At 30.3% G+C, this 26,663-nt stretch overlaps 1 protein-coding gene across 1 annotated transcript; it reads right to left on the bottom strand.

Moving 5' to 3' along the window:
• Nucleotides 1-26,438, bottom strand: LOC142329228 (calcium-binding mitochondrial carrier protein SCaMC-2-A-like). Its single transcript, XM_075373635.1, has 8 exons — nucleotides 26,365-26,438; nucleotides 24,784-24,890; nucleotides 20,816-20,819; nucleotides 19,730-19,892; nucleotides 16,454-16,711; nucleotides 7,860-8,027; nucleotides 4,840-4,987; nucleotides 1-308 (listed from the first exon to the last, which is right to left on the bottom strand). The coding sequence occupies exons 1-8, from the start codon at nucleotides 26,436-26,438 to the stop codon at nucleotides 139-141; spliced, it is 1,092 nt and encodes a 363-aa protein (XP_075229750.1). The 3' UTR covers nucleotides 1-138.
• Between the last annotated feature and the right edge of the window lie 225 nt (nucleotides 26,439-26,663).

Below are 26,663 nucleotides of genomic sequence, written 5' to 3'. Positions count from 1 at the left end.
AACGCTGAGGGAAAAGGAAATTTCCAAGATGGCAGGGCTGTGACACTAGCGCTCCTAGCAGCTAACAGGAGGTACTAGTGACGCAGTGCCCCTTACTTCCGCACTATTATTAAGCATTTGATTAGTTGAATCAATGAATCAAGTCATTTGTACACCTAAGGCTTTTATGCAGTGTTCGTAGATGGCATAACTGATGCTGACAGCTGGTATTACTTTAATTAAGTTCAGTGTTAATCCAGTATATAATCCAGCAAATCCATCATGTACAATTATATGTCTGATCATTGTCATCATGCTGGTCTGGCTTCCTCCTGACACTAAAAAAAGTTAAAAATTTATGTTAATAAAAAAGCAAGGAAATTGCTAAATGTTTTTACAAAATTACTAATCATAAAAAATGCTCCATGAACTACTTAATTCAAATACATACTTTATATGTAATATTTAGTTTTCATTTTCTGTCCACAAACTACTACTGAAAAAATAAACACAGCATTTCTACACTAAATATTACTTTTTTTTTTTAAGTTTACACAGCCAAAAAACTGATCAGATTATGGTTAATAATTATACTGGTTTTAAAAGTGTAGAATATAACTAGTTTTAGAAGTACTGAAGCTTCAAGGTAATTAAAAAGGAAACTTAAGCATAATTGTGTTTCAGTTTCTGAGATTTAACTGCTTATAATAGACAAGATAATACAACAAATAGTTAATTTGTTTAAAATTTGGTTTACCCAATTTGAAAGCATACTCATATACTGCATAAATTACATATTCAAAGTTTAAAATATTTGTATCAGACTAAGTGGTGAGTTTACAAAAAAAAAGATCAATGATCTTTTAAACATAATGTGTATAAAATTTCACCAGAAGACCTCAAAAAAGCTTCTGATAGATGAATGGGAATTTGGTATATGAAAAATATCAAACCTGATCAGTATTTCAGTCCTGAATATTTTAGATAAAAGGCTAAGATGATACCATTCTGTAAAGGTGTTATTTCTGTTAATTATTTATCTGGGAAAATTAATAATTCAGTAGGATCCCATTCCAATCCTAGCTGTACGTAATCAGTTAATTCATAATACCGTATTTGCTTCTACGCACATTTTTTGCAGATTAAAGGATCAAAATGTCAGATGCATCTTCAAATGGGAGGTCCCAATGCCATTTGACAAATGCATAAGTTCATAAAAAAAAATGTGTAAAGCTAAAGTTTTTGAATCCGTGCGCCTGTTCAACATCGACTGGAGACCAGACAGGAAATGTGAAAGAACATTTGTCATCGTGTATAGAAGTACACAAATTTCTAGAAAGATAGCTCATCTCAAAGACCTTTAAATCTCAACCTTTGACATCATAATTTAGTCATCGTTCTGGAATTTGTGCATGTGCTCTATGCATGACAAATGCTCTTTCACGTTTTCTGTCTAACCTCCCCATTCGATGTTGAACAAGCGTATGGTATAATACTGTAAATCAGTTTGTTTTTTCATAACCGTTCCGTTCTACCTATTTGTTGTGTTTTTCTAACTATTTCATCATCATGGAAAAGCATTTCACATACGACGCAGACTCTAAACGCAAGGTTTATATTATCGTGCTGAACAGAGCGGAAATCGTGCCACTGGTAAACAGTTCTTGATAAACGAAAAAATGTGCGTCGGTGGTGCAGTATGAAACAAAGATTATTTGACTGTAAACTAACGAAGAAATTTTTTCGGGACCAAAATAAGTAAAATATCTGGAAATCAATGCTGCTGTTTTGCCCAATTTTAATGAACTCCACACAAAAGGTGTGAGTTCATTAACTTCAAGTGACAAGAGATGGAGTGATGTTAAAAGCCAGGGAAATTGCCAGGAGTGGTCATGAATTTAAAGTTAGCCGTTGATGGTGTGAGAAATTCATGAAAAGGCAGTGTCTGTCATTGCGTTGCAGAACCTTCATTTGCCAGAAGTTGCAATCATATTATGAGCATAAATTAGTGCAATATCAATGTTACGTAATCGATCTACAATTAAGAAAACTATACTGTCTTGGTCAAATAGGTAATGCTGATGAAGTTGCTGTGTTCTTTGATATGCCACAAAATTATACCGTAAGTGAAATGGAACAAACAAAAACAAGTAATGGTAAAAACAACTGGATATGAGAAAGTAAGAGTTACTGTTATATTAAGTGCTATTGTGGAAATAAATTACCGCCATTTGTAATTCTGAACAGGAAAATTGTATCAAAAGAAAGGTTCTGTGATTGTATAATTGTTCGAGATCAACAGAACGCCTGGATGATGAGCGATCTAATGCAAGATTGGTTAGGATGTGCATGGGAAGGTAGACCGGTTGTACTACTGAAACAAAATAGTATGTTAGTGTTGGATGCTTCTCATGGTCATTTGTTTGACAACATTAAAACAAGACTGATAAATAGAAAATGCGATTTAGTTGTAATTTCTGTACGTACAACAAGTCAATGACAACCACTGGGGATGTCGAGGTTAATAAATCTTTAAAATATTGTATTCATGCACAATACAATCACTGGTTGACTAAAAACTACCATCCCCTTACATTGGCAACATTAAACTAGTGTCAGCAGCTACGACTGTAGAATGATTTTCGAAAGCTTGGAATGATTGGCCATGTGAAATATGAGGGTTATCTGAAACGTTTTGAGTCTCAACATGAAGATGGCAGCATTTTTCAACAAAAGTTAGGGAATGTATTCGCATGTGCATTGAAAGGTGCTCACTAAAATTTCAGTTATTTTGGACGTTCAGTTGTTTGAGAAAGCCATTGTTAGTGTTAATATGAAAATGGAAAAAATGAATATCATGCCCTGATTAAATACTTTCATTTAAAAGGCAATATGCCTACTCAAATTAAAACGCTGTTTACGGGGACTCTGTCCCATCATTTGCCACCATGAAAAGATGGGCAGCTGAATTTGAACATATTCATACCAGCTTGGTATGATGATACTCATGATTGATACCATAATGTTATGATTGATGATACTCATCATCAACCAAGCTGGTGCCCCAAACACTCGTTTGGGGCACCAAAAACTGCAACCACCATAAATATCATCAAAAAAGTTCACCGAATGGAACTGGACGACCAACAAATTAAGGTTAAAGAGATAGCAAAAGCTATGAGCATATCGAAAGAATGTGTTTGTCATATATGAACTGAAGAATTGGATATGTGCAAGCTATTCGCATGTTGGGTGTCATGTTTGCTCACTTTGGACCAAAACCGCATTCGAATGAACATTTCTAAGGCCCTGCTAGAGCAATTTAAGCAAAATGAGTCAGATTTTTGCGGCAATTCATAACTGTAGATAAAACGTGGATCCACTACTATATTCCTGAGGTGAAACAACAGTCAAAACAGTGGACTGCAAAGGGTCAACCTGCTCCGAAAAAGGCGAAGAGGGTTCCATCGACCAGGAAGGCGAAGGCGACTGTTCTTTGGGATAGTAATGAAATTTTGTTTATTGATTATCTTCAAAAAGGTAAAAAAATAATGGAACAGTATTACGCATCATTACTTGACAAGCTGAAACAGAAATTGCAAAAAAACAAACCAAATTTGAAGAAGAAGAAAGTGCTTTTCATCAGGACAATGTGCTTGCTCACACTTCGACGATGATTTCCATGGCTAAAATTCATGAACTGCACTTTGAATTAGTTGATCACTCACCATATTTACCAGATCTGGGCCCAAGTGACTTTTCTTAAAGTTTCGCTAGGAGGAAAGAAACTTACGCCTATTTTGCAGAGAAAGATACCAGCTATTATTTTGAAGGGTTGAAGAGGTTAGAAAATCGCCGGAAAAAGTATGTCAACTTGAAACGAGACTTTGTTGAAAAATAAAACTATATTTGACAGAAAAAATATGTCTTTCTATGTTAGGCTCAAAACTTTTCAAACAACCCTCGCAGTTAAAGTCATTCTTGAAATGCTGCTTGTCGAATGCATTGGATGGTTCTGAAGATGATGTACTTTGGGCCCATAGTGATGCAAATGAATCAGACTCAGATGAAACTGATGAAGACAACTTGGACAACAACATAGAAAGCTAACAAGACATACTGTTTAGTCACGAAAAATTAATATGATTAATGATAAAGTACTGTACTTTTATTACTATTACAAGTATTTTAATTAAGCTAAATATGTACATAACTAACTACATTACATTTGAGGTACTATAATACAAAATATATTGTTAAGTGCTTTCAATTTAGGTATTTTACTAAATATTGGGATTATTTAATAAATTGTTAAATAAATAAAGTTATAAAGTTAAATAGTGTAGCTATTTAAAAAATGAATATATATTCATTTTTTAAATGAAGGTGAACTGAATGAAAAATACTGATATATACAAAATATTTATATGACTTACCATAATTTATAATAAATAAATTACAGTATTTTAATATTTCTATTGGATATTTTAATTTTTTCCAGAAACTATCAACTGAATCTAGGGGTTGTCTTAAATTTGAAGAACTATGGTATTTATGTTGCTAATTGAAACTTATAAAAATGTTTCAGTTTGTCTTAAAAGTAATTCATTTTGGCATTCTACAATTTTTAATAATAAATTAGGCATAATAACATGCTGGGCATACTGTAAAAATAAATACAATTTATATAAAACATCAAAAAGCTTAAAATTAATTTACTTCACACAATCTGAGGCATTGAGTATGGGTGGGGTTTATGAATCGGTGTGTACACAGCTTACCAATAAGTTTTTTCATCAAAATATTATTTTTTCACTTATTTTTAGTTATTTATTTTTACTTATATACTATTTTGGTTACCTTTTTGTGCTTGCATTCTAGTTCGCACCAAGGCCAAGGGGTAGCAAAAAACTTGAGCACAGGTGCTAGATGCAGCCCCACAGCCAAGTAGAAGCCCAGTGCTTGGAGTTCCTTCACCATATGTATCTAGATAACACTTTTTTAATGTCTATAAAAAAAAACAATATAATTTAATAAATAATAAACTAGTCTACTAACCTATGATTGATCTATGGTTATAGACTGATCATGTTAATCATCAGCCATTAATAAATGACAACCATAAGTTGTAAATCAGTGTTAACTAAACCAATGTATGATAAATAATTTATTAAATGTAGATTTAGTTAATGTCACTTTTGTTCTTGTTTCATATCATTTAATTTTAAAGGATGCTACTCCTTGAGTAGTTTCAGACGTTACGGAATGATATGGTCATAATTATATATGACTAAACCTCTTTCATAAGCTTGAAATACCTGACCAATAGCACTGATTAAGAACCATCTCTCATATTTTTCAGAATCTGATAACTAAATTAGACACAATTACCATATATTTTCTAAATAATATTTAGAAACAAACAAAAAAGAGTTGTAGCAAATTAGAAAAACAGAAGCAAATAAATATTATTAAGGTTTGAATAGCTGAAGTAAGATTGTAAAGGGTTTAAAAAATCCCAAAAAAGTCTAGGAGACTTTAAAATATTTAAATAAGAATTTAAAATGTTTGCCAATTTTGGCTGCATTAATTAAAATATATCAATCATGTGCTAGCTTAAATATCTGATCCAATCATAATGTACAAAATTAAGGAGAATATGGTGTAGCCCATCAGGGCTAGGAACAAAGAGAGTAGTGTGGCAACTGGGATGCAACAAAACAGATGTCTTTCCTTACAGGATATCGTCACAGTAATTATTTGAGGGGTATTATTGGAACATTACCCAGATGCCATCAAGAATCCATGTATTAACAAAGGAAAAATTCTGTATGGCAACTATCTAGAACTGAGAACTTCTATTGCATGATGCTAGCTTCAAAATTCTGTTACAGTAGTCAACTAGCTATTCTGCCAAGCAGCGGTCAACATAAAATGTTACTAACCATGCCTAATCAGAATGGATCATATGTTTAATGAATCTGAACAAACATTCCTGTACTTGCATATTTTATAGTATAACAGGCATTAAATGTTAGTAACATTATTTTTCCGCAAAATCGTTTTTAGAAACGTCTTACAACTACACTTGTCCTGTTCAGATTTGGACTCGTGATAAAATGTATTGCTTTCATTGAATTTTTAAATATAAAAATAATTTCAGAACTAAAACAATTCACAATACATTTTTAATTCATCTTACAAAACAAACAAAATTAAGGTCAATCATTTTAAAATTTCATGTAATTAGGGCATTCACAACCAGACATGTTTACATGAAATAATGATTACACTTCTGCCAGATTCCCAGATAGTAGCAGTTCACTTGAAAGAAGCCCTCCCTCCACTTGGCACCATATCTCAAGTTGTACTCTTGTTTCACCTTTTTTCTGGTCAATGAACAATCAAAGTCACTGTTGTCTGAAAGCCTTATCTAACAAAATGCTGCATCACAGACTGGACTATTGACAATATAATTTTTATATAAATTTTCAGAAAAACTTGAACAGGATTTTATAAAGTGTGGTTACAGAAAACAACTGTTACTGTGTGATTAATATGGGTGTTGTAAAGAAATGGATTAACCAAAATTGGTATAAAAATTTAACACTGAAAATCAGAAAACATTGCAACATGCTGATAAAAGTAACCTATACGTTAAAGTAAAGTAAAGTAAAGTAACCTGATAGTATACCTATAAGTAACCTATAGTAAAGTTATCCTATCCTTTTAATAGTAGATAAATTGCCTGGACAGTCAGGCATATTGTTAATGGGTAGAGAATCTTCCAGAAATAACAAAGAGAAAAATCTAGAAGGAACGACAAAATCTTTCGAAGAGGATTTATACATAGAAAAGTATAGAAAGTATGAAGAATAGAAATTATAATGCTTGACCAAACAAAAGGGAGGGGCTGGATACTGGTACTATTGTTAGGCCCTAGGCCTGGAATTATAAATATGCTGGGGATCAGTGGAGAGATAGTTTCAAGTTTAGTACAGTGTTTGATAAATGTGAGTATGGTCTGTGATAAATGCAATCACCAGAACATTCAGAGCAAACTGACATTCATTTATAAACTATAAGGTAGTTTTTTATGTAAACATTAAATGTGAATAATTCTTGCTTTAAGTAAATTATTGATTTTTCGACTGTTTATCTTACCATTAATTCAGTATTAGTTTTCTTTATCTGTAGTAAAGTGTATAGTAGTAAAATTTTAAATGCACTATCTCTCAATGTCCTTGTTGAACCATAAACAAGCTACAGTATTTTAAAAATTCCTTTCTTACCATGATTTCAGAACATTTTGGATAAAAACACTTGCTTGCTAGCTCTCTCTGTGTGTGTGCATGCATAAATTAGTTGTAACTGAGGAAGAATGAAAAATGTCACATATTCAAGAAATTTATAGTCTTAATTTTGACCACAGGTGATATAATATGTTATGTATTAGTTTAAATATGCAATGCAATCTTTAAGGGGGTATATATTGACAGTTCACCAAATGACTAAAGGAATCCATGCAATAACAGAGTCCTGACAACTTTTTTGGCAACTGCCCAATGCTAACAACTTCCATGGCAATTCATTCATTGTGCAAGAGATGTAAAATCAATTGATAACATGCTTTTTTGAATTCAGAATATATGCAAAATAAATAAATGTTTAGAGGTACTCAAAGTAACAATTGATACATTTGCATCACACTGAACAATCTATACAAAACAATTTATAAAACTTGTATAAATCTGTTACTTGACAGTATCTTTTATAATTAATCTATCCCTTAAGTGTAGAAAAACAACATGACTCAATGTTGTTATGCGAGAAGTGCTCTAGTCAAAAGTAACAGAGATTGAAAGGACTTAAAAAATTACCTCATATATAGTGAGATCTAGTCCTGCATATGGTATAATACCAAGCAAGTTTGGAACATATCCTCGGTAAAAACACATCATACCTTCATTTATGTAAAGTATTCTTGTGGCATCAATTATTCCTCGGAATTCATTGGTTTTACCCATAGCTAATCGAGTTTTCAATACCTAATTAAAAATTAAAAAATAAATTTGATTAGTTATCAGATTTACTTAGTTCATAATATTTAAAATAGTCATTGACTTTAATGGGGTTTGAATAATTAAAAAAGCACCTACATTAAAAAAAAGAAGTATTAGTATTACTTTAAAAACAATTCCAAATCCACAAATAGATTTGGAACAGCTCTTCCAAGCTGTTTTAGTGTAAAAATTATTTTACAGCTACTATTTTAAATTGTAATTGAATATAAAATACTGGTCAAAATTTGAACTATCTAAAAAATTATCCTTTTTATTACATACACAAAAAAGCTTTTTTGTGTAATTTCGAAAAAAATTTGTTTTTAAAAAGTAATTCTTCAATCCCACAAATGAAATAATTTTATTTAATTGATATTTTATTTTATTTAATGCATGTATATACAATGATGCATTAAAATGTTACATTGTATATAGTGCAATTTAACAGCATTTAATGTAAATGTAAACAGTATATTATGCCAAATTTTTGTGTGAATCCCATTTAATACATAAAATGGCATCCATTCACACATTATTTGTTAAAAGCTTAGGGATTCAGTAGTAAAAGAATGCTATACACTAAATTATAATGTAATTATCAATATTTTCTTGTTTTGTAACTTATTTCATTTTAATTATTTTTAATCATTTATTACTTATAAAAATTTCTGGCTATCTACAGAAGTAGCTTAAAATTTCCCAAAAATATCACACTTATGATATATTTCTCTAAGAAACTGCATTAATGGTAATGTTTTATATTAATATTTAATAAAATTTTATGTATTTTTAAACATAATGTACAGAGGAGTGTTAACAGAAAAATTCCAGTAACACAGTATAATATAAAACAGTGTCTTTATTATTTTCAAATAAGACCAGTAGATAAGCCTATTAACAACAGCAGACCATAGAGATTTTTCTAAAATGCTGCAGGATCAGAGTTCAGTTAATGACAATGCCTCCAAACTGTCTGGGTCACAATTGGGAAAAAAAATAAAGGCTATAATTGTACATCAGCTCATTTGTTCATGATTTATAAAAAAATAAATATTTATTTTTCCCACATAAAACCATATGGATATTATGTATTATCTATATATTATGTATATATTATGGATAACAAAAAAACTTTTTTTTAATCTGTAAAAAATCTAGTCAATTTGAAAATTAGTCAGAAAATTCAGAATTCAGAAAACAAGCAGCACTACAACCAACAGCTCAGTTTAAGAAAAAAAGTTTTTATATTCATTTTTCAAAGAAATAAATAAAAACATAACACTGCAACAACACTTAGCTTCCTTAAAAATTACTTTCTTAATGTAGATAGTTAGGGGTATTAGTAATGCTTTATAATTTAAAAAAAAAGAGTTTTTCTTAGATTATAATTATAATTTGGGCTAAAATGGTAAAATTCTTTTGAGTTTTGGTATCCTGGCACTATTTAACAAAACTGCAAGGTCAGAAACATACAAATGACTGTCCACAATTAATAACATTTAATTTCTTAAATAATTGTAAGACTATAATAATAGTTGACTATACCATTAGTCTTAACACCTTTTATTTTAGAATTTGACTATTACAGAGTTATCTAATGACAATACAAAATAATATTGATATAATTTCGATATCCTTGACAAGGATATGGAAATGTTACTTTAAGTCAATAAGGTAATGAGCAAATTATTCCAAATACAGATGTTATTTAATAAGAAGTAATTTTATTTAGAAAAAAAAATCATACCTGTACAATTTGTGGAATATCAGTTAATATGTCTTCCTTTACTCAACATCACATGCACAATTTGGCATTGACTGAACAAATGGTACTACACATTTTTTCATTTCATCATGAAATCTTACAGATATGGGGGAAAACCATTCAGATATGCTTTAATGAGGTCAATGTTTGAGGTACAATTCAGTTTTGAGAGGCATTTTTTGACTACTGTTCAAAGATTTTCATTCGGATTTAAGTATGGGGAGTTGCCTAGCCATGGCAGCAGTTTATGTTTCATTCTTCAAAAACTTTTTCCACTTTTTTGGAATATGGCCAAATCTTGTTGGAACACACTTGTGGGGTAAATTTTTTGAAGTTGAGTCATAAACCTTTCCTTCAATATTTTGATATATCCATCATTTTTCAACATACTATCTACCTGAAATAATGAAAAAGGGCCTTCAAATATGAAACAAACCCAAAACATTTTATTCTGGGGATATTTAACTGATTGCTGGATATAAGCCAGTAATGTGTTTTCATCTGATGCTTTTTTGTAATGTATGGAATCCTTGAACATAAAAATGTGACTCCTCACAAAAAAAAAAAACATTTTTCTTCTTTGGTCCAATTAGCATGTAATTTGGCCCACAAGAGATTTTTTCAAACATTGCTGGCGTTGAAAGTAGTTTTTTAGCTGGCTGTTGTCCAGCTGCAAGAAGACTGCATCTAACAAAGTCCACAGCTGATAATTTAGGACCAAGTTTTTTTCACTAATAACTGATGGAGCACTTTAAAACAGCATTCATTGTCCCTAGTCAAACACTAAATTCAGAAGCTATTTTTTCATGTTATATTGGGAAAAAAACACCTACAGAAAAAAAACACGTTCAAAAAAAAAAGCAATTTTCGACTTTCTTGGAGTTATATCTATTATCAAGACAAAATTAAAATAATATATAATTTTATAAAAAATGAAAAACTTTCACAAAACATTTTGCTAGTGATTTAAGCAAATATGATTTCTATTCTACTCATAAAAATAATGAAAAAAGTACATATGAACATATGTCCTAAAATGCTACGCTTGCGAGTTACGGCTAGTGAAAGATTTTGCTCGGATTTAAGCCACCCCGGTGAAATGAAGTTGTACTGAAATTTTTAGGTTATTAATTAAGCTGCAGAATAAAGTGATTTAATGTGGTTCTAACCTGAAAATCTAATAAAATATGGCCCAGAACCTATCTGCAGTAGGTTTCGAAAATTTTGGGGTGAAAATCAATAAATTGGGGTAAAAAACCTGTTTTTTATGTTGACGTACAATAACTTTGTTAGATAGATAAATAAACAAGAATTTTAAACAAAATTTCTAGAGAATTTAATTCTTAACAAAATGGCTTAAGATCAAATGAATAAAACAGTAGAGTTATTCAGAATAAAAATTCGAATTATATTTAGAAACAGTACATTACTACATTTGTTAGAATCGTTAGGTTCCTATTTAATGTAAACAAAAACCAAATTCATTTTGGTGATGTGAAAAAGTTTTAAAAACAAAATTTACTCTTAAAAAATATATAAAATTATATTTTATAATTGCAAAATAAGAATAAATAAATAAATAAAAATTACTTACATAATATTTTTTTTTTATTAATGACAAAAACAAATTATTTGAAAAATTATTACTTCAAAGTTGGCAATAAAATAACAGCTGATCAATAATGCAAAATATTATTAGTTTTTAAATCATTCTGTAATGTATATTACTGTGATATGTGCTGTCGTTAGCGAAGGTTTTCTTTGAATTTTAGTTTTAACGTGACTGGTTTGCCATTAAAATAATTCCTTACTTTTTTGCAACAGAAGAATATGCTGATATGGTATTAATTTTGGATGTTTTGTAATAATAAAATACTGCAGTAGATTACAAAATACGTTTTCTGAATTGAAGGATTCTAGATCCCAAAACAACTAGCACGACTTACCCAATTTTAAGGAAACAGGTTTACTACTTAGTATTCGTACCAGCTACGAACGATCTGTCCAACACGAGCTGTTATAGATGAAATTATTATCGATGCAGTTCAACAAGTTCAGGCGTCAGTACACAACGTCCAAGCGGATGGGAGTTTCGCATTCGATGGTTTTAAGGAAGCTTAAACAAAACAAGTTTTATTATAAACAGCCGGTTCAATATCAGCACCCAGGAAACGGTCTGCTTCGCTAGGAGTTATGCAACTGGTGGAATACAAATCGACTACTTTACAAGTATGTTTTGTTTACCGACGAGGCAAATTACGCAACGAGCATACATGGGTATAAGTAAATCGTCATGAAACTGTAAGGTAATTTTCAAGACCGTTTTAGTGTCAATGTATGTTGCGGCCTTCTTCGCAATCAGCCGTTTGGACCGTTCATATTATTACCTGGCTGCTTAAATGCTGAGGGCTACTTGCGCTTCTTCAAGAATTGCCGCAGCTGCTCCTCTAGCGCTGAAAAGCAAAGTATACTTCCAGCACGATGACAAATTGATCGGTTGGGGAGGTTCACATTTTTCGTCAGCAAGAAGCTTGATCTACACAAGTTTCATTGTTGACCAGCTGTTATATTTTTTTTAAATAATTCGAAAGTAACGTACATTTCAATTTAGTGTATTCCGTTTTACTAGCGAAAATTATTGAATATACACAGCTCAAATATTGTTTTATAAATAGTGTATTTCTTTTAAAATTATTTTCAATAATTACCATTTTTTGTTTTTAAAAAAAATGCTTATTAGGTTCAGAAAGAATAATACGATTGTCTTTCTGTTATGTGCAGCTGTTATGCCAACCCATGAAAAAATAAAAAAAATTAATGTTATAGGGGGATGTCATTCAAATTTATATTTATAATTTTTAGCATTTTAAGTAAATTGTTCTTGTTTAAAATCTTTTTTCCGATCAGTTTTGTGTGTGTAGTTTCTAATTAATGTTTAATTCAAATTTGTGTTTAATTTTAATAGATGTTATTTTCATCAGTTTTTTCTCAGAATTATGTTTTAAAGTTAACTAGACATTTTTGCTTGTTTATTGGTAAATAAAGTTTTTTTACTCCAAACCTAAAAGTGTATTTTCTGAAAAAACCTGTGTTTTACCTAGGTTTTCTTAAAACTTTAGTGAGGTCTGGAACCACTTTTCAATTCATTACATTAAAGACCATAAGAAAGCACTAAATTTACTCCTCGACTTGTATTTTAATACGGTTTATTTCAGGGGAGCAGAAAACAGGGCTAAATGTTTTGCGAGTCAAAACTCTCAACGAACAGTTTTCTGACTTATGTTTGTATGAACCTTTTTCTTATTTTTGGCTATAGAACATTACCTCAAAATAAGTAATAACACCCTCTTGCTAGCGCTGGAGGCTCACAGAAAATTGGGGGTGTTCAGGTGGTCTAGGAAGGCGATGGCTGATTAAAAAAAAAGGCAAAAATATATTTTCCTGATATTTAGAAATAAATATACTTTAACTTTGCAACCAACAAGCTTAAAGAGAAGAATAAAAAAAATTAAAACTTGAATACTCTACTTTTTGACACTATACCTCAGATTTCAAAAAACAGCAGTGAGATGTTTTCCTTCGTGTTTGATCGAGGAAAATGAAATTTTTCAGTAAACTGCATTAAAATCGTCTCCCTATGATTTTTCTAAACTGAAATATTCCACTTTAAAGAGAAAGGGCCAATTTTAATAAAACAGAAAGCAATTTTAATAAAAATACTTTCAAATATGATTAAACATGCATTTTAATTGCTCTTGTTTAAAATGTAAGTTTCAACTCAGAAAGAGGATATGCCACATTTAAAAACAAAAATTGCAATTGCTTTTTTTGAGAGTGCATCTTAAAAACAGCAATTGCAATTATTATTTTTAAGTTTGGAAATTTTGGGGGGCACTAGAAGATTGATTCTTAATGTGGGCAGTGGGCGAAAAAGTTTAAGAATCAATGCTATAGAATCATCTCCAGAGATATTGCCGAGAAAATTTGGAATCACTGTATAAACACATATTTCTAAAATTGTGGACTGGATATACTTTTTTGGATTCTACTTGTAAAGATAAACAAAAAAATCCTTAGGAAAAATGGCAATTCCTTCGTTCTCCACCAGTCTGCAATTTTGTTATTTTTATATAAAAATTTATATCTCAAGTTCGGATAGAGGAATCACAATAATATTTAGTAAGTGTCTTGGTAATAAAGTATTAAAATTCGCAAAAAAGCAGGACTTAAATATATTTGCCAATTACAAAATAGCGGCCATGTTTATTTTTCAATCCGTTATCTCCAGAAATATAAGTTTTATCAAAATGTATGTTATTTGTTAAAATTTTAAGATATTATTTTTAAAAAATTGATATTTAATTTTTTTAAATCTGTTAACAAATAGCTGAGTTATGGCAGTAAATTGATGTAATTTTTTGTGTGTTTTCATATCCTCCATTTGTTTATTCTAGTACCTAAATTAATATCAAATTAATTAATAATTTTTCACAATAAAATTTAAGATTAAATAATAAAAACAATTGATATTAATTTATCATTTTTGAATAATTTTACACAGCGACTGTTACTGTTGATCATGTTAATGAAAAATGCATTGCACATTATTTAAAAATAAAACCGTATGATTTTAAAGTAATTTAAACTCATTCTTTACTTGTGAGTGTTTAACATTCAGTGTCATTGGTTTATTTTTTCAGGTTTTGTTGTTTTATCATCATCAGAGTTTGAATATTCTTTTGCAGAAATGTATGACATGCATTTAATCTATAGTTCAGCAAACTGCAACAGGGCAGAAGCCAAAATATGTATGAAAACAGGTTTCCTAATGTGCCAAATGAAAAAACTTTTGAAAGACTTCACAAATATGTCTTAAGAAAACAGGTTCATTTAAATCAGGGATTCATGACCATGGTAGAAAAAGGAGTACTAGGACTATTAAATTACAAGAAAGTGTTCTAAATCATGTGTAAGAATCCCTTGATAAAAGTACACATTCTCTGTCAATACAAGAAGGTGTGGTTTATGTGACTTTGTGGTGTATTTTAAACAGTAATTTCTTTACCCTTAACACTTGCAACGCATACAGGGGTTGACTGCTGATGATTTTCTCACAGATTAGCTTTCTATAATTAGTGACGAAGAACATTAATTGAAGACCCTATATTTTCAGCAAGGATTCTGCTCATAGATGAAGCCTCTTTCAACAGGAATGGTGTTGAAAACTATCACAACCAGCATATCTGGAGTGACGAGAATCCTCTTGGTAACTTCCAAAGTAGCCATCAACAAAGATTTTCCATGAACATACGGGCAGGTATTTTTAATGACTATTGAGTCCTGTCATTCTACCAAATTGTTTAAATGGAGAAAATTAATCTTACTCATTTGACTGAAAATCATCTACATTTGTTGGAAGACCTACCTCAAGAATTAAGAGGAAATATGTGGTTTCACCATAATGGAGCTCCAGCATATTTCAAGAGTTGGTATCAGATTTCTTGCATGAAACTTTACATGAAAGATGGCTAGGCCATTGGAAAATTAATACTTAATTTGATACTAATTTACATTACAAGAATTAACAATAAATAAAAACAATTAATATTTAATGGAATTGAATGTAAATTGAACATGAAAACAGATCAAATTACATCAATTTTCTGCCATAACTCTGCTATTTGTTAACCGATTTTAGAAAATAACATTTTATCATGATCAAAATAAAAGGCTTAATATACATTTTGATAAAACTAGTATTTATGGAGATAAAATGAATTGAAAAATAAACATGGCCACCATTTTGCAATTTGCAAAGCTATTTAAGTTCTCATTTTTTGCTAATTTTAAAACTTTATTACCACGATGCTTACCAAATATTATTGTGATTCCTTTATCCGAACTTGGGATATAAATTTTTATATAAAAATAACAAAATGGCAGACAGATGGAGAACAAAGGAGAAATTGCCATTTTTCCTAAGGATATTTTTTTGTTTAGTTTTACAAGTATATCCAGCCATTGAAAATAAAGTATATCCAGTAAAGTGGAAGTATATAGAGTCTAAAAAATATATCCAGCCCACTATTTTAGAAATGCCTCTATACATTCACGTGACATATTGCTTGATTTCATTTTGATAAAGTATTTTCATGCAAAAATTCAAGAAACGTTACACTAACAGGTCATTACACATTTGCATTCAAGACATCTTAGCTTCCTGGACTTAATTTCATAACAAAAATTTAAAAAGAATGAAAAGTATTTCTTACTTACTGTTTTTAAATCTGTAGTTATTTTATTTTACATACTGTTTTATTGATTATTTTTTGCAATAATGTAATGCTTAGCTGCACGCTTCAATATAATTTTACAGAGTAGAACATACCACCAGTTAGTACTAATTGGTACCCCCCACATCAATCCAATAAATAAATTAACCTTATTTATAATAAGTAATGTGAACAACAAATATAAGAATTTAATAATATTATGTCTCAGTATGATTTATTTTTTGAGTGAAAACTCATATTCTCCAAAAAGTAATCCCCATAAAGGGTTGAGCCCACCATTCTTTCCTTACTAGGTCTTTCACACAACCAACAATAAGTTTTAAAATAAATTCAGTTATAATAACTAAACTTACTTCTAGTGGATAGATTATGGTTTGACTAACTGCTCCAGCAAAAGAACCAGCGATAAATCTTTCACTCATATTAGGTTCAGTATTATTTATGTTGCTAATATGTAGTTTAGCTTCCTCATATGTCATAAATTTAATTGCCATTTCAGGAGTTATTTTAAGGATGTTGATGCCATTGCCACGCCAAAGACTTTTGATGCCACCTTCTTTTATCATTTCTTTAAAAATACTTAATGTACTTTTATGGTTTCTTCCATGAACCTAAATACAAGGAAAACAACTTCTTAATCACACTAAATTACAGATCAAGCATACTTAAGTGTTGAATAATACACATTCACAAAAAAATCAGTCAATAGTTTTTTAAAACCAGACAAATATTTTAAATGCTTGTACAAATTATAAATTCATAAAATTTAACTATATCAAAATAAATCTATTTTTAAAATGTTTATTTTGTAGAGGAATAAAATTAGATATAAAAACCTAGCTGTAACTTGAAACTACAACTGAAATATTTTGATCACATCCCATAACCTGATTAATGTAATACTATTTATCTTCATAGAATATTGCATTTAGTGATATTACAATTTGGTAGTTAGTAATCTGTTTCACATATACTATCCATTTCCTAATTATAAAAAATAATCTTAAAATTACATCTTTTCATTTTAATAGTTCCAATAAACTTCCAGTTGTAATAAAATATAAAAATGAGAATTTATTCAAATAAAGTAATTTAAAATTACAATCATGTTACAGCAACTATTTTATTTATGTATTTATTTTTTGATTTTTTCAATTCGGGGGCCTACTTTATTTATCCATTTACATAGGGTGTTGTGTTTTTATTTAGATTTGAAATTGAATTTAATAATTGATTTGATAATCAGTGGAATTATTATAATTACTATAATCAGTGGAACCTTAGTATGAAGACTCAGTAAAACAAAAAATTAATTTAATCAAAAATTTAATTAAATAATTCTTTAAAAGGTAAATTATAAAACAGGTTTATGTACACACAGGTTAATTTAATCAAATTTATTATTTAAAGGAAAAATCATTTTCAATAAATTATTTAAATTAATTTGGTAGTTACAATCAATTCTTCTATTCTTAAATCCTTTTGAAACCAAATAATTTGGTGAACTGCAAATAAACATGCACATATCTGTCTGTAGAATCAATTTCTTAGTTTTTTTTTGTTTTCAGTCATTTGACTGGTTTGATGCAGCTCTCCAAGATCCCCTATCTAGTGCTAGTCGTTTCATTTCAGTATATTCCTACATCCTACATCCCTAACAATTTGTTTTACATATTCCAAACGTGGCCTGCCTACAAAATTTTTTCCTTCTACCTGTCCCTCCAATATTAAAGCGACTATTCCAGGATGCCTTAGTATGTGGCCTATAAGTCTGTCTCTTCTTTTAACTATATTTTTCCAAATGCTTCTTTCTTCACCTATTTGCCGCAATACCTCTTCATTTGTCACTTTATCCACCCATCTGATTTTTAACATTCTCCTATAGCACCACATTTCAAAAGCTTCTAATCTTTTCTTCTCAGATACTCCGATTGTCCAAGTTTCACTTCCATATAAAGCGACACTCCAAACATACACTTTCAAAAATCTTTTCCTGACATTTAAATTAATTTTTGATGTAAACAAATTATATCTCTTACTGAAGGCTCGTTTAGCTTGTGCTACTCGGCATTTTATATCGCTCCTGCTTCGTCCATCTTTAGTAATTCTACTTCCCAAATAACAAAATTCTTCTACCTCCATAATCTTTTCTCCTCCTATTTTCACATTCAGTGGTCCATCTTTGTTATTTCTACTACATTTCATTACTTTTGTTTTGTTCTTGTTTATTTTCATGTGATAGTTCTTGCATAGGACTTCATCTATGCCATTCATTGTTTCTTCTAAATCCTTTTTACTCTTGGCTAGAATTACTATATCATCAGCAAATTGTAGCATCTTTATCTTTTCACCTTGTACTGTTACTCCGAATCTAAATTGTTCTTTAACATCATTAACTGCTAGTTCCATGTAAAGATTAAAAAGTAACGGAGATAGTACTACATGAAAAAAAAGCTGACAACAGTTTTAGGACTCTTCCGTCACGTGGCTTTTTTCTCATGCACAGCTGATGCATACAACACACACATACAAAACCTTAATTAAAAATATTTATCATTTTATTTAAATAAATATTTTTTGTTTATTTAATTCAATGATTCTAACTAAAGCACGTGCACATACCGTATTTCATTTGAACGAGTGTGGCAGTGTACTAGCAGCCATTTAAAATTTTTACACTAAATATTATTCGTTTATTTAATTCTACTGCTCACCTGTGATGTCACAACATATCAGACAACTACAGCAGTACTCCGGCCAGTAAGTGGGATGTGGGGTGTGTAAGGGAGGATGACTGTGTTAAGACCCCAACAAATTTGTGGATCCTACCACATACTTTTAGAAAAAACTGCAATGAAAAAGACCCACTGTACTGCCTTCTACAATGTTTTGAAATTACTATTTTTTGGAGTGGGGGGGTTTTTTATACTATTATAAAAAAAAAACACAAAAGATGTTTTTATTTTTTTTATAACTGTTCACAAAACTGTTTTTAAAAATGCAACAAAAATCAGCCCTTGTACCGCGTTCTATAACTTTTCAAAACTAAAACCATTTTTAGGGATGGGGTGAAATTTAGCAAAAAGTTTGTTTGTGTTATCAAAATATCATTTTGATAATACAAAATTATCAAAAAAATATATAAGCTTAATTATGAAAAAATTTGAGATGATTTTGTTTTTACCTCTGAACACCCACATCCTGACCTTTTGATTTGAAAATGTAATAGCATCAATGTTGTTATTATAAAAATATTATAGACAAGTTTGGTGAAAATTGGTTGAGTAGATTTAGAGATATAAGCCGATTTACATGCTAACGTACATATGCACATTTTGTTGTGGATGTAATTTTTCGGTTAGGGGTAATTTTCCTTAGCGGTCAATTCATCAAGATTCGATGAAAACATGCCAAATTTTGATTGTTTACCATAAACTAAAAGGGAATTCTGAAAAATAAGACTCCAATTCTGAAACGCAATAAAAGTTGAAGCCTTATTATGATAAATATTAAGGTCAGGCGTCATAGCATTAAGATGATGCATTTTCATTTCATATTAAGATTTAATGTGAAAAAATGCATAGATTAACTAAATAAATATACAATATATAAATAAATAAAAAACTTACTTGAAAATAGATCTTTATTCTATCTAAAGGTGCTGTACACGAACGTGATACAGCACCTGCAACACCACCTGCCACCAAGTGGCGCCACCATAGACTCATTATAATCTCTGTTTGGGTTAATTGGGGGGTGAAGTCATCGGGAATACTCATGTCCTCACCTTTACTGAAATTAGAATGTAGATAGTAAAAATCATTGGTAATGTGTTATTTATGTGTTAAATATATTTACATATCAAATAACAGAAAAACTAGCTAAAGCTATTTAAAGACAAACAAAGAACAATTACTGAAAATAAACAAAATTTATTAAGTGATGTTAACACTTAATAGAAGATTGACAACTTCCTGGGGAAAAGATATCTAAATTCACAATACTTCTGCTGCTAGAGGACCTGACTAGTTATCTCCTCATCCACAGGATAGGGTTTTTAATGGTTTTTTCACTAGTTTGAGAAACTGTACTTACTTGGTGATAAGTCTGGCTTGTAGGAGGACAGTTGAAAATCTCTTGACTACTTATCTTAATTTTTAATACAAAGTAAAGTGGGACTGTGCATTTTCATGCCAAATAACATCATTGTGAGAATCCTACTACATCTTTGTTTAGGACCTCTTCAGTTTTGTGAGAAAAATTCCCTATGTTGCAAAATACTGCCTACATCATTTTATATTTCAATAGTGCCTGCTAGAATTATCCTACTCACTCTGCACCTTTCTCTAAATTTCTGGGTCGATTTTGCTTATGTTTATTTTCTGAACGACGTGATCATGAATGAGTCTTGGGCAGTGCTATGTAGTTCTGCTTTCCAAAAAAAAATAAATTAGGCGCATAACAAAGTTGATGGTACATGTACAATACCATTTGGCAGAAGAAAATATAATAGATTCTATGTTTTGCTGATTGCATTTGGAATACTCCTTATAAAATTACACAACTTCTGTTATTTCTCCTCTTGATAATAAAGTTTGGGTACACAAAGATTAAGTTCTTGTCAAATATAAAAAGCAGAACTGCATTTTTTCTGAATTAGCAGGGGTACAAGATAAAACACAATACAAAACCTTTTAGAGATGGTCAAACTATACCTCACTATAAGATCATAAAAGACCGAAAAATAAGAGTTAATATAATAATTAAATTAAAATAGTTTACAGAATGAAGAAAATATGACAATAACCTAGGAACAACTACTGTACTTGCTTGAATCCTAGCCGCACCATGAATTTTCAAAATGTTTTTGTTATTTACCAAGAATCATCTATGAAAGAAATTATTTTTATTATTTTTCGTATTGCGACTTTTAAAGTCGCAATACGAAAAATAATTCCATATATAACAAGGTGGCACATTTAAATTGAGATATTTATATCTTAAAAACTACACATTTTAGTAAAAAATGTTTCCTATTTAATTTCAAAATGTTTTTTTTCATTTCAAGGGGGAAATACGTTCACAACCTATATTGTCCTTGATAAGGTCATTTCAATGTCAAATTATTTTTTTATATTGTATATTTTTTATTGCAGAATCGAATTCCTTGCAAAAAAAGATTAATTGATAGTTTTTTAGTTATTCATTTTCAGAAATTCTGTAGGCCTATAAATTGGTGTTTTTAGTTTCATTAGATCTGGCACAGCTGACGAGTTATATATCCAACTGATAAAATTTAAAAAAATAAAATAAAATATTTAAATTAAGTGCTAACAATAATGAAGAAGAAAAAGAAGTTGAGCGTGTAAACAACAACGAACTTTTAAATAGCCTGAAGTGAACGTATTATCAATGTTAATTTTTTGTATTACTTTGTTACTCGCTAACTATTAATATAAATTAGTTTTTATTAATAGGAAATTATGGAACAGTTTACAATCGGAGAAAAAAACAGGTAATTTTGCTTTACAGGGAATGCCACCAAAATGTTGTTCTATGTGTGTTGAACGATTGCCCGGCAGCAAGTCGTGCTTCTGTGTACAGAACTGTAAACAATTTTAGTAATGCTGGAAGTGTGGGAGACTAAAAAATAGGAACCGTCAAAATACTGACAGCAGAAAATAATGAAATATAGCAGGGGCTGCGCGGTAGTCATTGCAGATCCTCATGTTAGTAGTTCTAGTAGAAACTCCAGGATATCGAAGTGTTCTGAGAATATTAAAAAATCTGAAATTCCATCCGTAACATATTTCACTGCATCAGGAATTGTACGGCAACGACTTTGAATAAAGAGTAGCATTTGTCGATGGACGCTGGGAAAAAGTATAGGTGGATCAAACTTTTCTCTTAATGTTCTATTTTCCGACGAATCTGGTTTTACTAATCATGGAGCAGTAAACAGACAGATATAATATGCATTATTGAGCAGTGCAAGGTACACGGTGGCTAAGGGAAGTAGAACATAAATGTCCGTGGACTGTCAATGTTTGGTGCGAAATCATAAGCTGTACATTAATCGGACCGCATTTTTTCGATGGAAGTTTTAACGAGGAAATACGCAGATTTTCTAGAAAATCAGTTGCCTTTATTGCTTAATAAACTACTCTTGGAGAAGAGGAGAACGATGTGGTTTCATCATGATGGCTGTCCTGCACATTATCCAATTAACAGAGTAATTTTGGACCGCGAATAAAATGACCGTTGGATTGGTCGAGCTGATCCAGTTCATTGGCCTGCTCGTTCCCCCGACATAACTCCAGAAAGAAAACATTAAACCATAAAGAAAAGGCTTACCTAGAAGTACCAACTACATATAAGAAAACTCTCAGGAGAGAAACTCTCCTGATAAAAAAAACTGCATACAAGTAGAAGAACATCACTTAAAACATTTGTTGCTGTAATTTATGAAGAGTAAGTTTTTGTAATTATTTTAAATAAGGAGCATTAAAAAATTTTAATGTGTCATTAATTCAGTAAACCAAATACTTTCATAGAGACGACATAACTTAACGGGCCAAACCGTCCAACACATGTAGGCTATGTACCATACCGGTATGCAGTATCTGATTAAAAAAATGCATTAAAACGTAAATGGATTTTATTTAGGTTAATCCTTTGATTATTATTTAATTTTATTTTATTTAAAATTTGCATCAACTGGATATAACTCGTCAGATGGGTCATACTTTTTTTTTTTAACTCCGGGACCACCATTACATATTGCTTAAGAGGATGATATGAATGACAGACAATTTTTATAGGTGTGAAAGTGCCATGCCTGACCGGGATTCGAACCCGGGACCACCGGATGAAAGGCCGAGACGCTACCACTCATGCCAAGAAGGTCGGCCAGACTAAGTAAACTAAAACGTAAATTTATAGGCCTACAGCATTTTTGAGGGTGAACAACTATAAAGCTATAAAGTTTATGAAAAAAATTTGAATGAAATTTTAATTTTTTTTTGCAAAGAATTCAATTCTGCAATAAAAAATATAGGTTACTATAAAAAAAATTAAGTTGACCTTGAAATGACATTTATTTGACCTTATCAAGGACAACATAGCCGGAGAACGTATTTCCCCCTTGAAATGGAAAAAATTTAATAGAAAACATATTTTTTCTTAAAATGTGTAGTTTTTTAGACATATATGTCTCAATTTAAATGGACCACCAGTACATTAATTTATATATTTATATATATATATATATTAAATTCAAAAAATAATATTAATTAGAATCAGATAATCATAGACAACACTAATAATCTTAACAAAATTAAAATTTTTAAGATACATCATTCATAAACCACCCACCAAGTAAACATAATTTAACAATTTTGAAAATTCTTTCTTATTTTGTTTCCAATTATTCAAATTTCAATAAAGTCCAAACTATTTCACAAATGTGGTTATATCACTAGAGAACTTCTTATACCTAAGTATGTTGCCTAATGAATAAGTTAACTTTACTTTTACATCTTTTTCTTTTTCTGTTTAGCTTCTGGAAGCACCGTTAAGTATTATTTCAGAGGATGAATGAGGATGATATGGATGAATGTAAATGAAGTGTAGCCTTGTACAATATCAGGTCAACTATTCCTGAGAGGTGTGATTAATTGAACTCCAGCCACCAAAGAACAACAGTATCTATAATACCTTTACTAGGAGTTGAAACTTAGAACTCAGTTGATTTGCAATGAGTTCACCCTTAGACCAACCTGGTGGGTTTACTTTTACATTTTTTTTTACCTCCAGGACCACCGTTAGGTATTGCTTCAGAGGATGAGATGAATGATTTGTAGTATGTGAAGATGCCATGCCTGATCGGGACTCTGGGTCTGGAAGGACATGAAGGCATTAAAAAGTGAGTTTACACTGACCAGCATTCTTAGGAAATAAGTTACTGGGTCATTTATTTTGTGTTTTCTTAGGAAAACACGAAGCTTACGCTTATCTTTGCACACAGGATGAATTGTACAGTTTTCCATTCATTTGAAAGCTTTTCTTTGAAATCAAATTAAATTTTCACATTTGAACTATACAGATCTAAAGAATTTTTACAGAAAGGAAGTATATAAATATGAGTATTTTTATGATTTTTAATTTTCAAGAAAGAATTATTTTTATTAATGTAAATAATTCAATACTTAGAACATTTTTTCAAAAACAATTATAATAGTTGTCATAAGGTAGGAATAAAACTAACTAATAAAGCCTGAAACACAGTATCAATCTGAAATATTAATAACTAAAATCACACATCACATTGATTGATCATTTCTTTTTAATAATACTCTGTTTCTCCCTAACTTTAAGTGGCAAAATCACTAGAAATATATATATACTACTAGAGATCATGCGCGCGCGCCCACACTCACACCCACACTCAATTTTAACAAACAGCTTAAAAATGTTGAATGTAAAACCTATTGAAAAATTTTTTTATAAGAGTGAGACATCTTTACACACAAATTGTTAAGTCCAATAAAAAAACACATAAAACTTTATGGATTAAATACTAAACAAAATATTTAGGCTAAATGATATAAATAGGAATTTTTATGTTTATAATTCATCAGCTGACTCACCAGTAGTACCTAAAAAAAGTTATTCTTTTTATTACTTGATGATGAAGATGGTGGAGGTGGATTATAAAGATTTTTTCTTTTATGCCTATTTTTAACAGCATATTCTTCATACATCATATGAAAAATATTCCATACAAACCCTCTGTAAAAGAAAAAAAAACATAAAACAGATTTTTATCAACTTATCGTAACATAAGTCACTTGATTTAACCAAAGTGTATTTTTTTTTTTGGCAGTTCAACCCATTCATATAGTTGATTTATTAATATAAATTATCGATTTTTCAAATAAGAAGGTAGTCCAGAAAAGTAGTTTCCTAATTTTGTGATATAAGAAATAAAGATTTTTGAACAAAACATAACGTTACCTGAGATTTACTTTCTACATAATGTGTATACTTAAGCACTTGCTGTTACATCCTGTGAGTTTCTGCGTTGCCATACATTCCTTTTCTCCCATTCCATTGAGATTAGTAGTCACTGTTTTCTTCAAGGTTTCATCGCTCTTAAAATGCAGCTCCCAAAAAGTCTTTTGTTTGGTAAACATATGGCAGTCAATAGAGGTCATTGGGGCTGTAGGATGGATGATAAAAATTTCCCAGTTAAATTTTACGCTGTTTTCTCAGCAGCATGTCACAGATTTGGAAGAGCAAAATGCTGCAAGACAGCAGACCCCTTTTTGTGATTTTAAATGCCCAACACAACAATGTTTTTAATGATTTGTAATATAGATCACCATTTACTCAAGTCAATAAGCAGTGAACCTGCACAGTTCCAGAAGGCAGTAGCCATAATCTTTTGGATAGAGATATCTGTTTAACATTTTTCAGTTTGGATGGCAGTGAGAGTTTGTGACATTTGATGAAAGATGTTTTTTTTTGGTTAGCATACAAAACTCAGATTTTGTCACATGTCACAATTTGTATTAGGAATTAATCCCAGTCTTTGTAAAATTATTAAAAAATGGCAATGCAGTAATGATATTTTTTGTTCCCCAAACTCATTTTCTTCACAAATTTTTTCTGAAAAATGTTCACTAATTTTATCAAGTGTGGTACACTATCTTAACATGATGTAGCAAATCATCTATGACAGATAGTGGCGACCATTTAGCTCATCATCATGCATGTTCTCTATCTGAATAAAAATTTTGATGCCATTGCTGTACTAATGTTCATCCATCTCATCTCTACAAACTTCTTGATTTATTGATGAATATTGCACAGTAACACTTTCTTGCATTAAGAAATGATCACAGATCTTACTTCACATACAACATTCTCTACTTTTTTACCCATTTTAAGTATGAAGAGAAACACTACAAGTGTACAGAATACAATAAGAACTGAGACTGAGTAGACATGCTTGGGCCTTGTGTGCAGTAAGGATATGTGAATAAGGTTTTAATTTTATATGACCCTCAAACATATTTTCAGTATATTGCACAAAGCATATAGAATTAATTTTCATCATGGCCATTAACACTTTTCATTTTTTAAAACTACCACGACTTTTCAGACCTTTTTTTTAAATTCTAAAAATAATTGCAAAATACTAAATAATTATGAATAAAAACATACAAAATATTTTTTTAATAATTATCTAAAATCAGCAAACCTGAAAACCTCCAGCGGTGAAAGAATAGAAACCATAAGATCACCATGAACATAATCCATTTCTGTTAATGACATTGAAAGAACCCATTAAAATCAAACAAAATCTACAATTGCAAAATAATAGTAACGCTAAAATTAGTAAACAATACAAATAATCACAAATTGTAAGCATTATATTAGAAAAAATGAATTATATTTTCAATTCTTCCTTCTGTACAATAATAATTTTCTTCTGAATATTATATAATAAAATTAAGCAATAAATATTTGTTAAATTTCTTTCATTCGAAATATTTTGAC

The sequence above is a fragment of the Lycorma delicatula genome, chromosome 8, assembly GCF_047948215.1.
Source record: "Lycorma delicatula isolate Av1 chromosome 8, ASM4794821v1, whole genome shotgun sequence".
Taxonomy (NCBI): Eukaryota; Metazoa; Arthropoda; class Insecta; order Hemiptera; family Fulgoridae; genus Lycorma; species Lycorma delicatula.
Note: the sequence above shows the minus strand (reverse complement) of the source record. Positions and strands in the feature narration are given on the sequence as shown.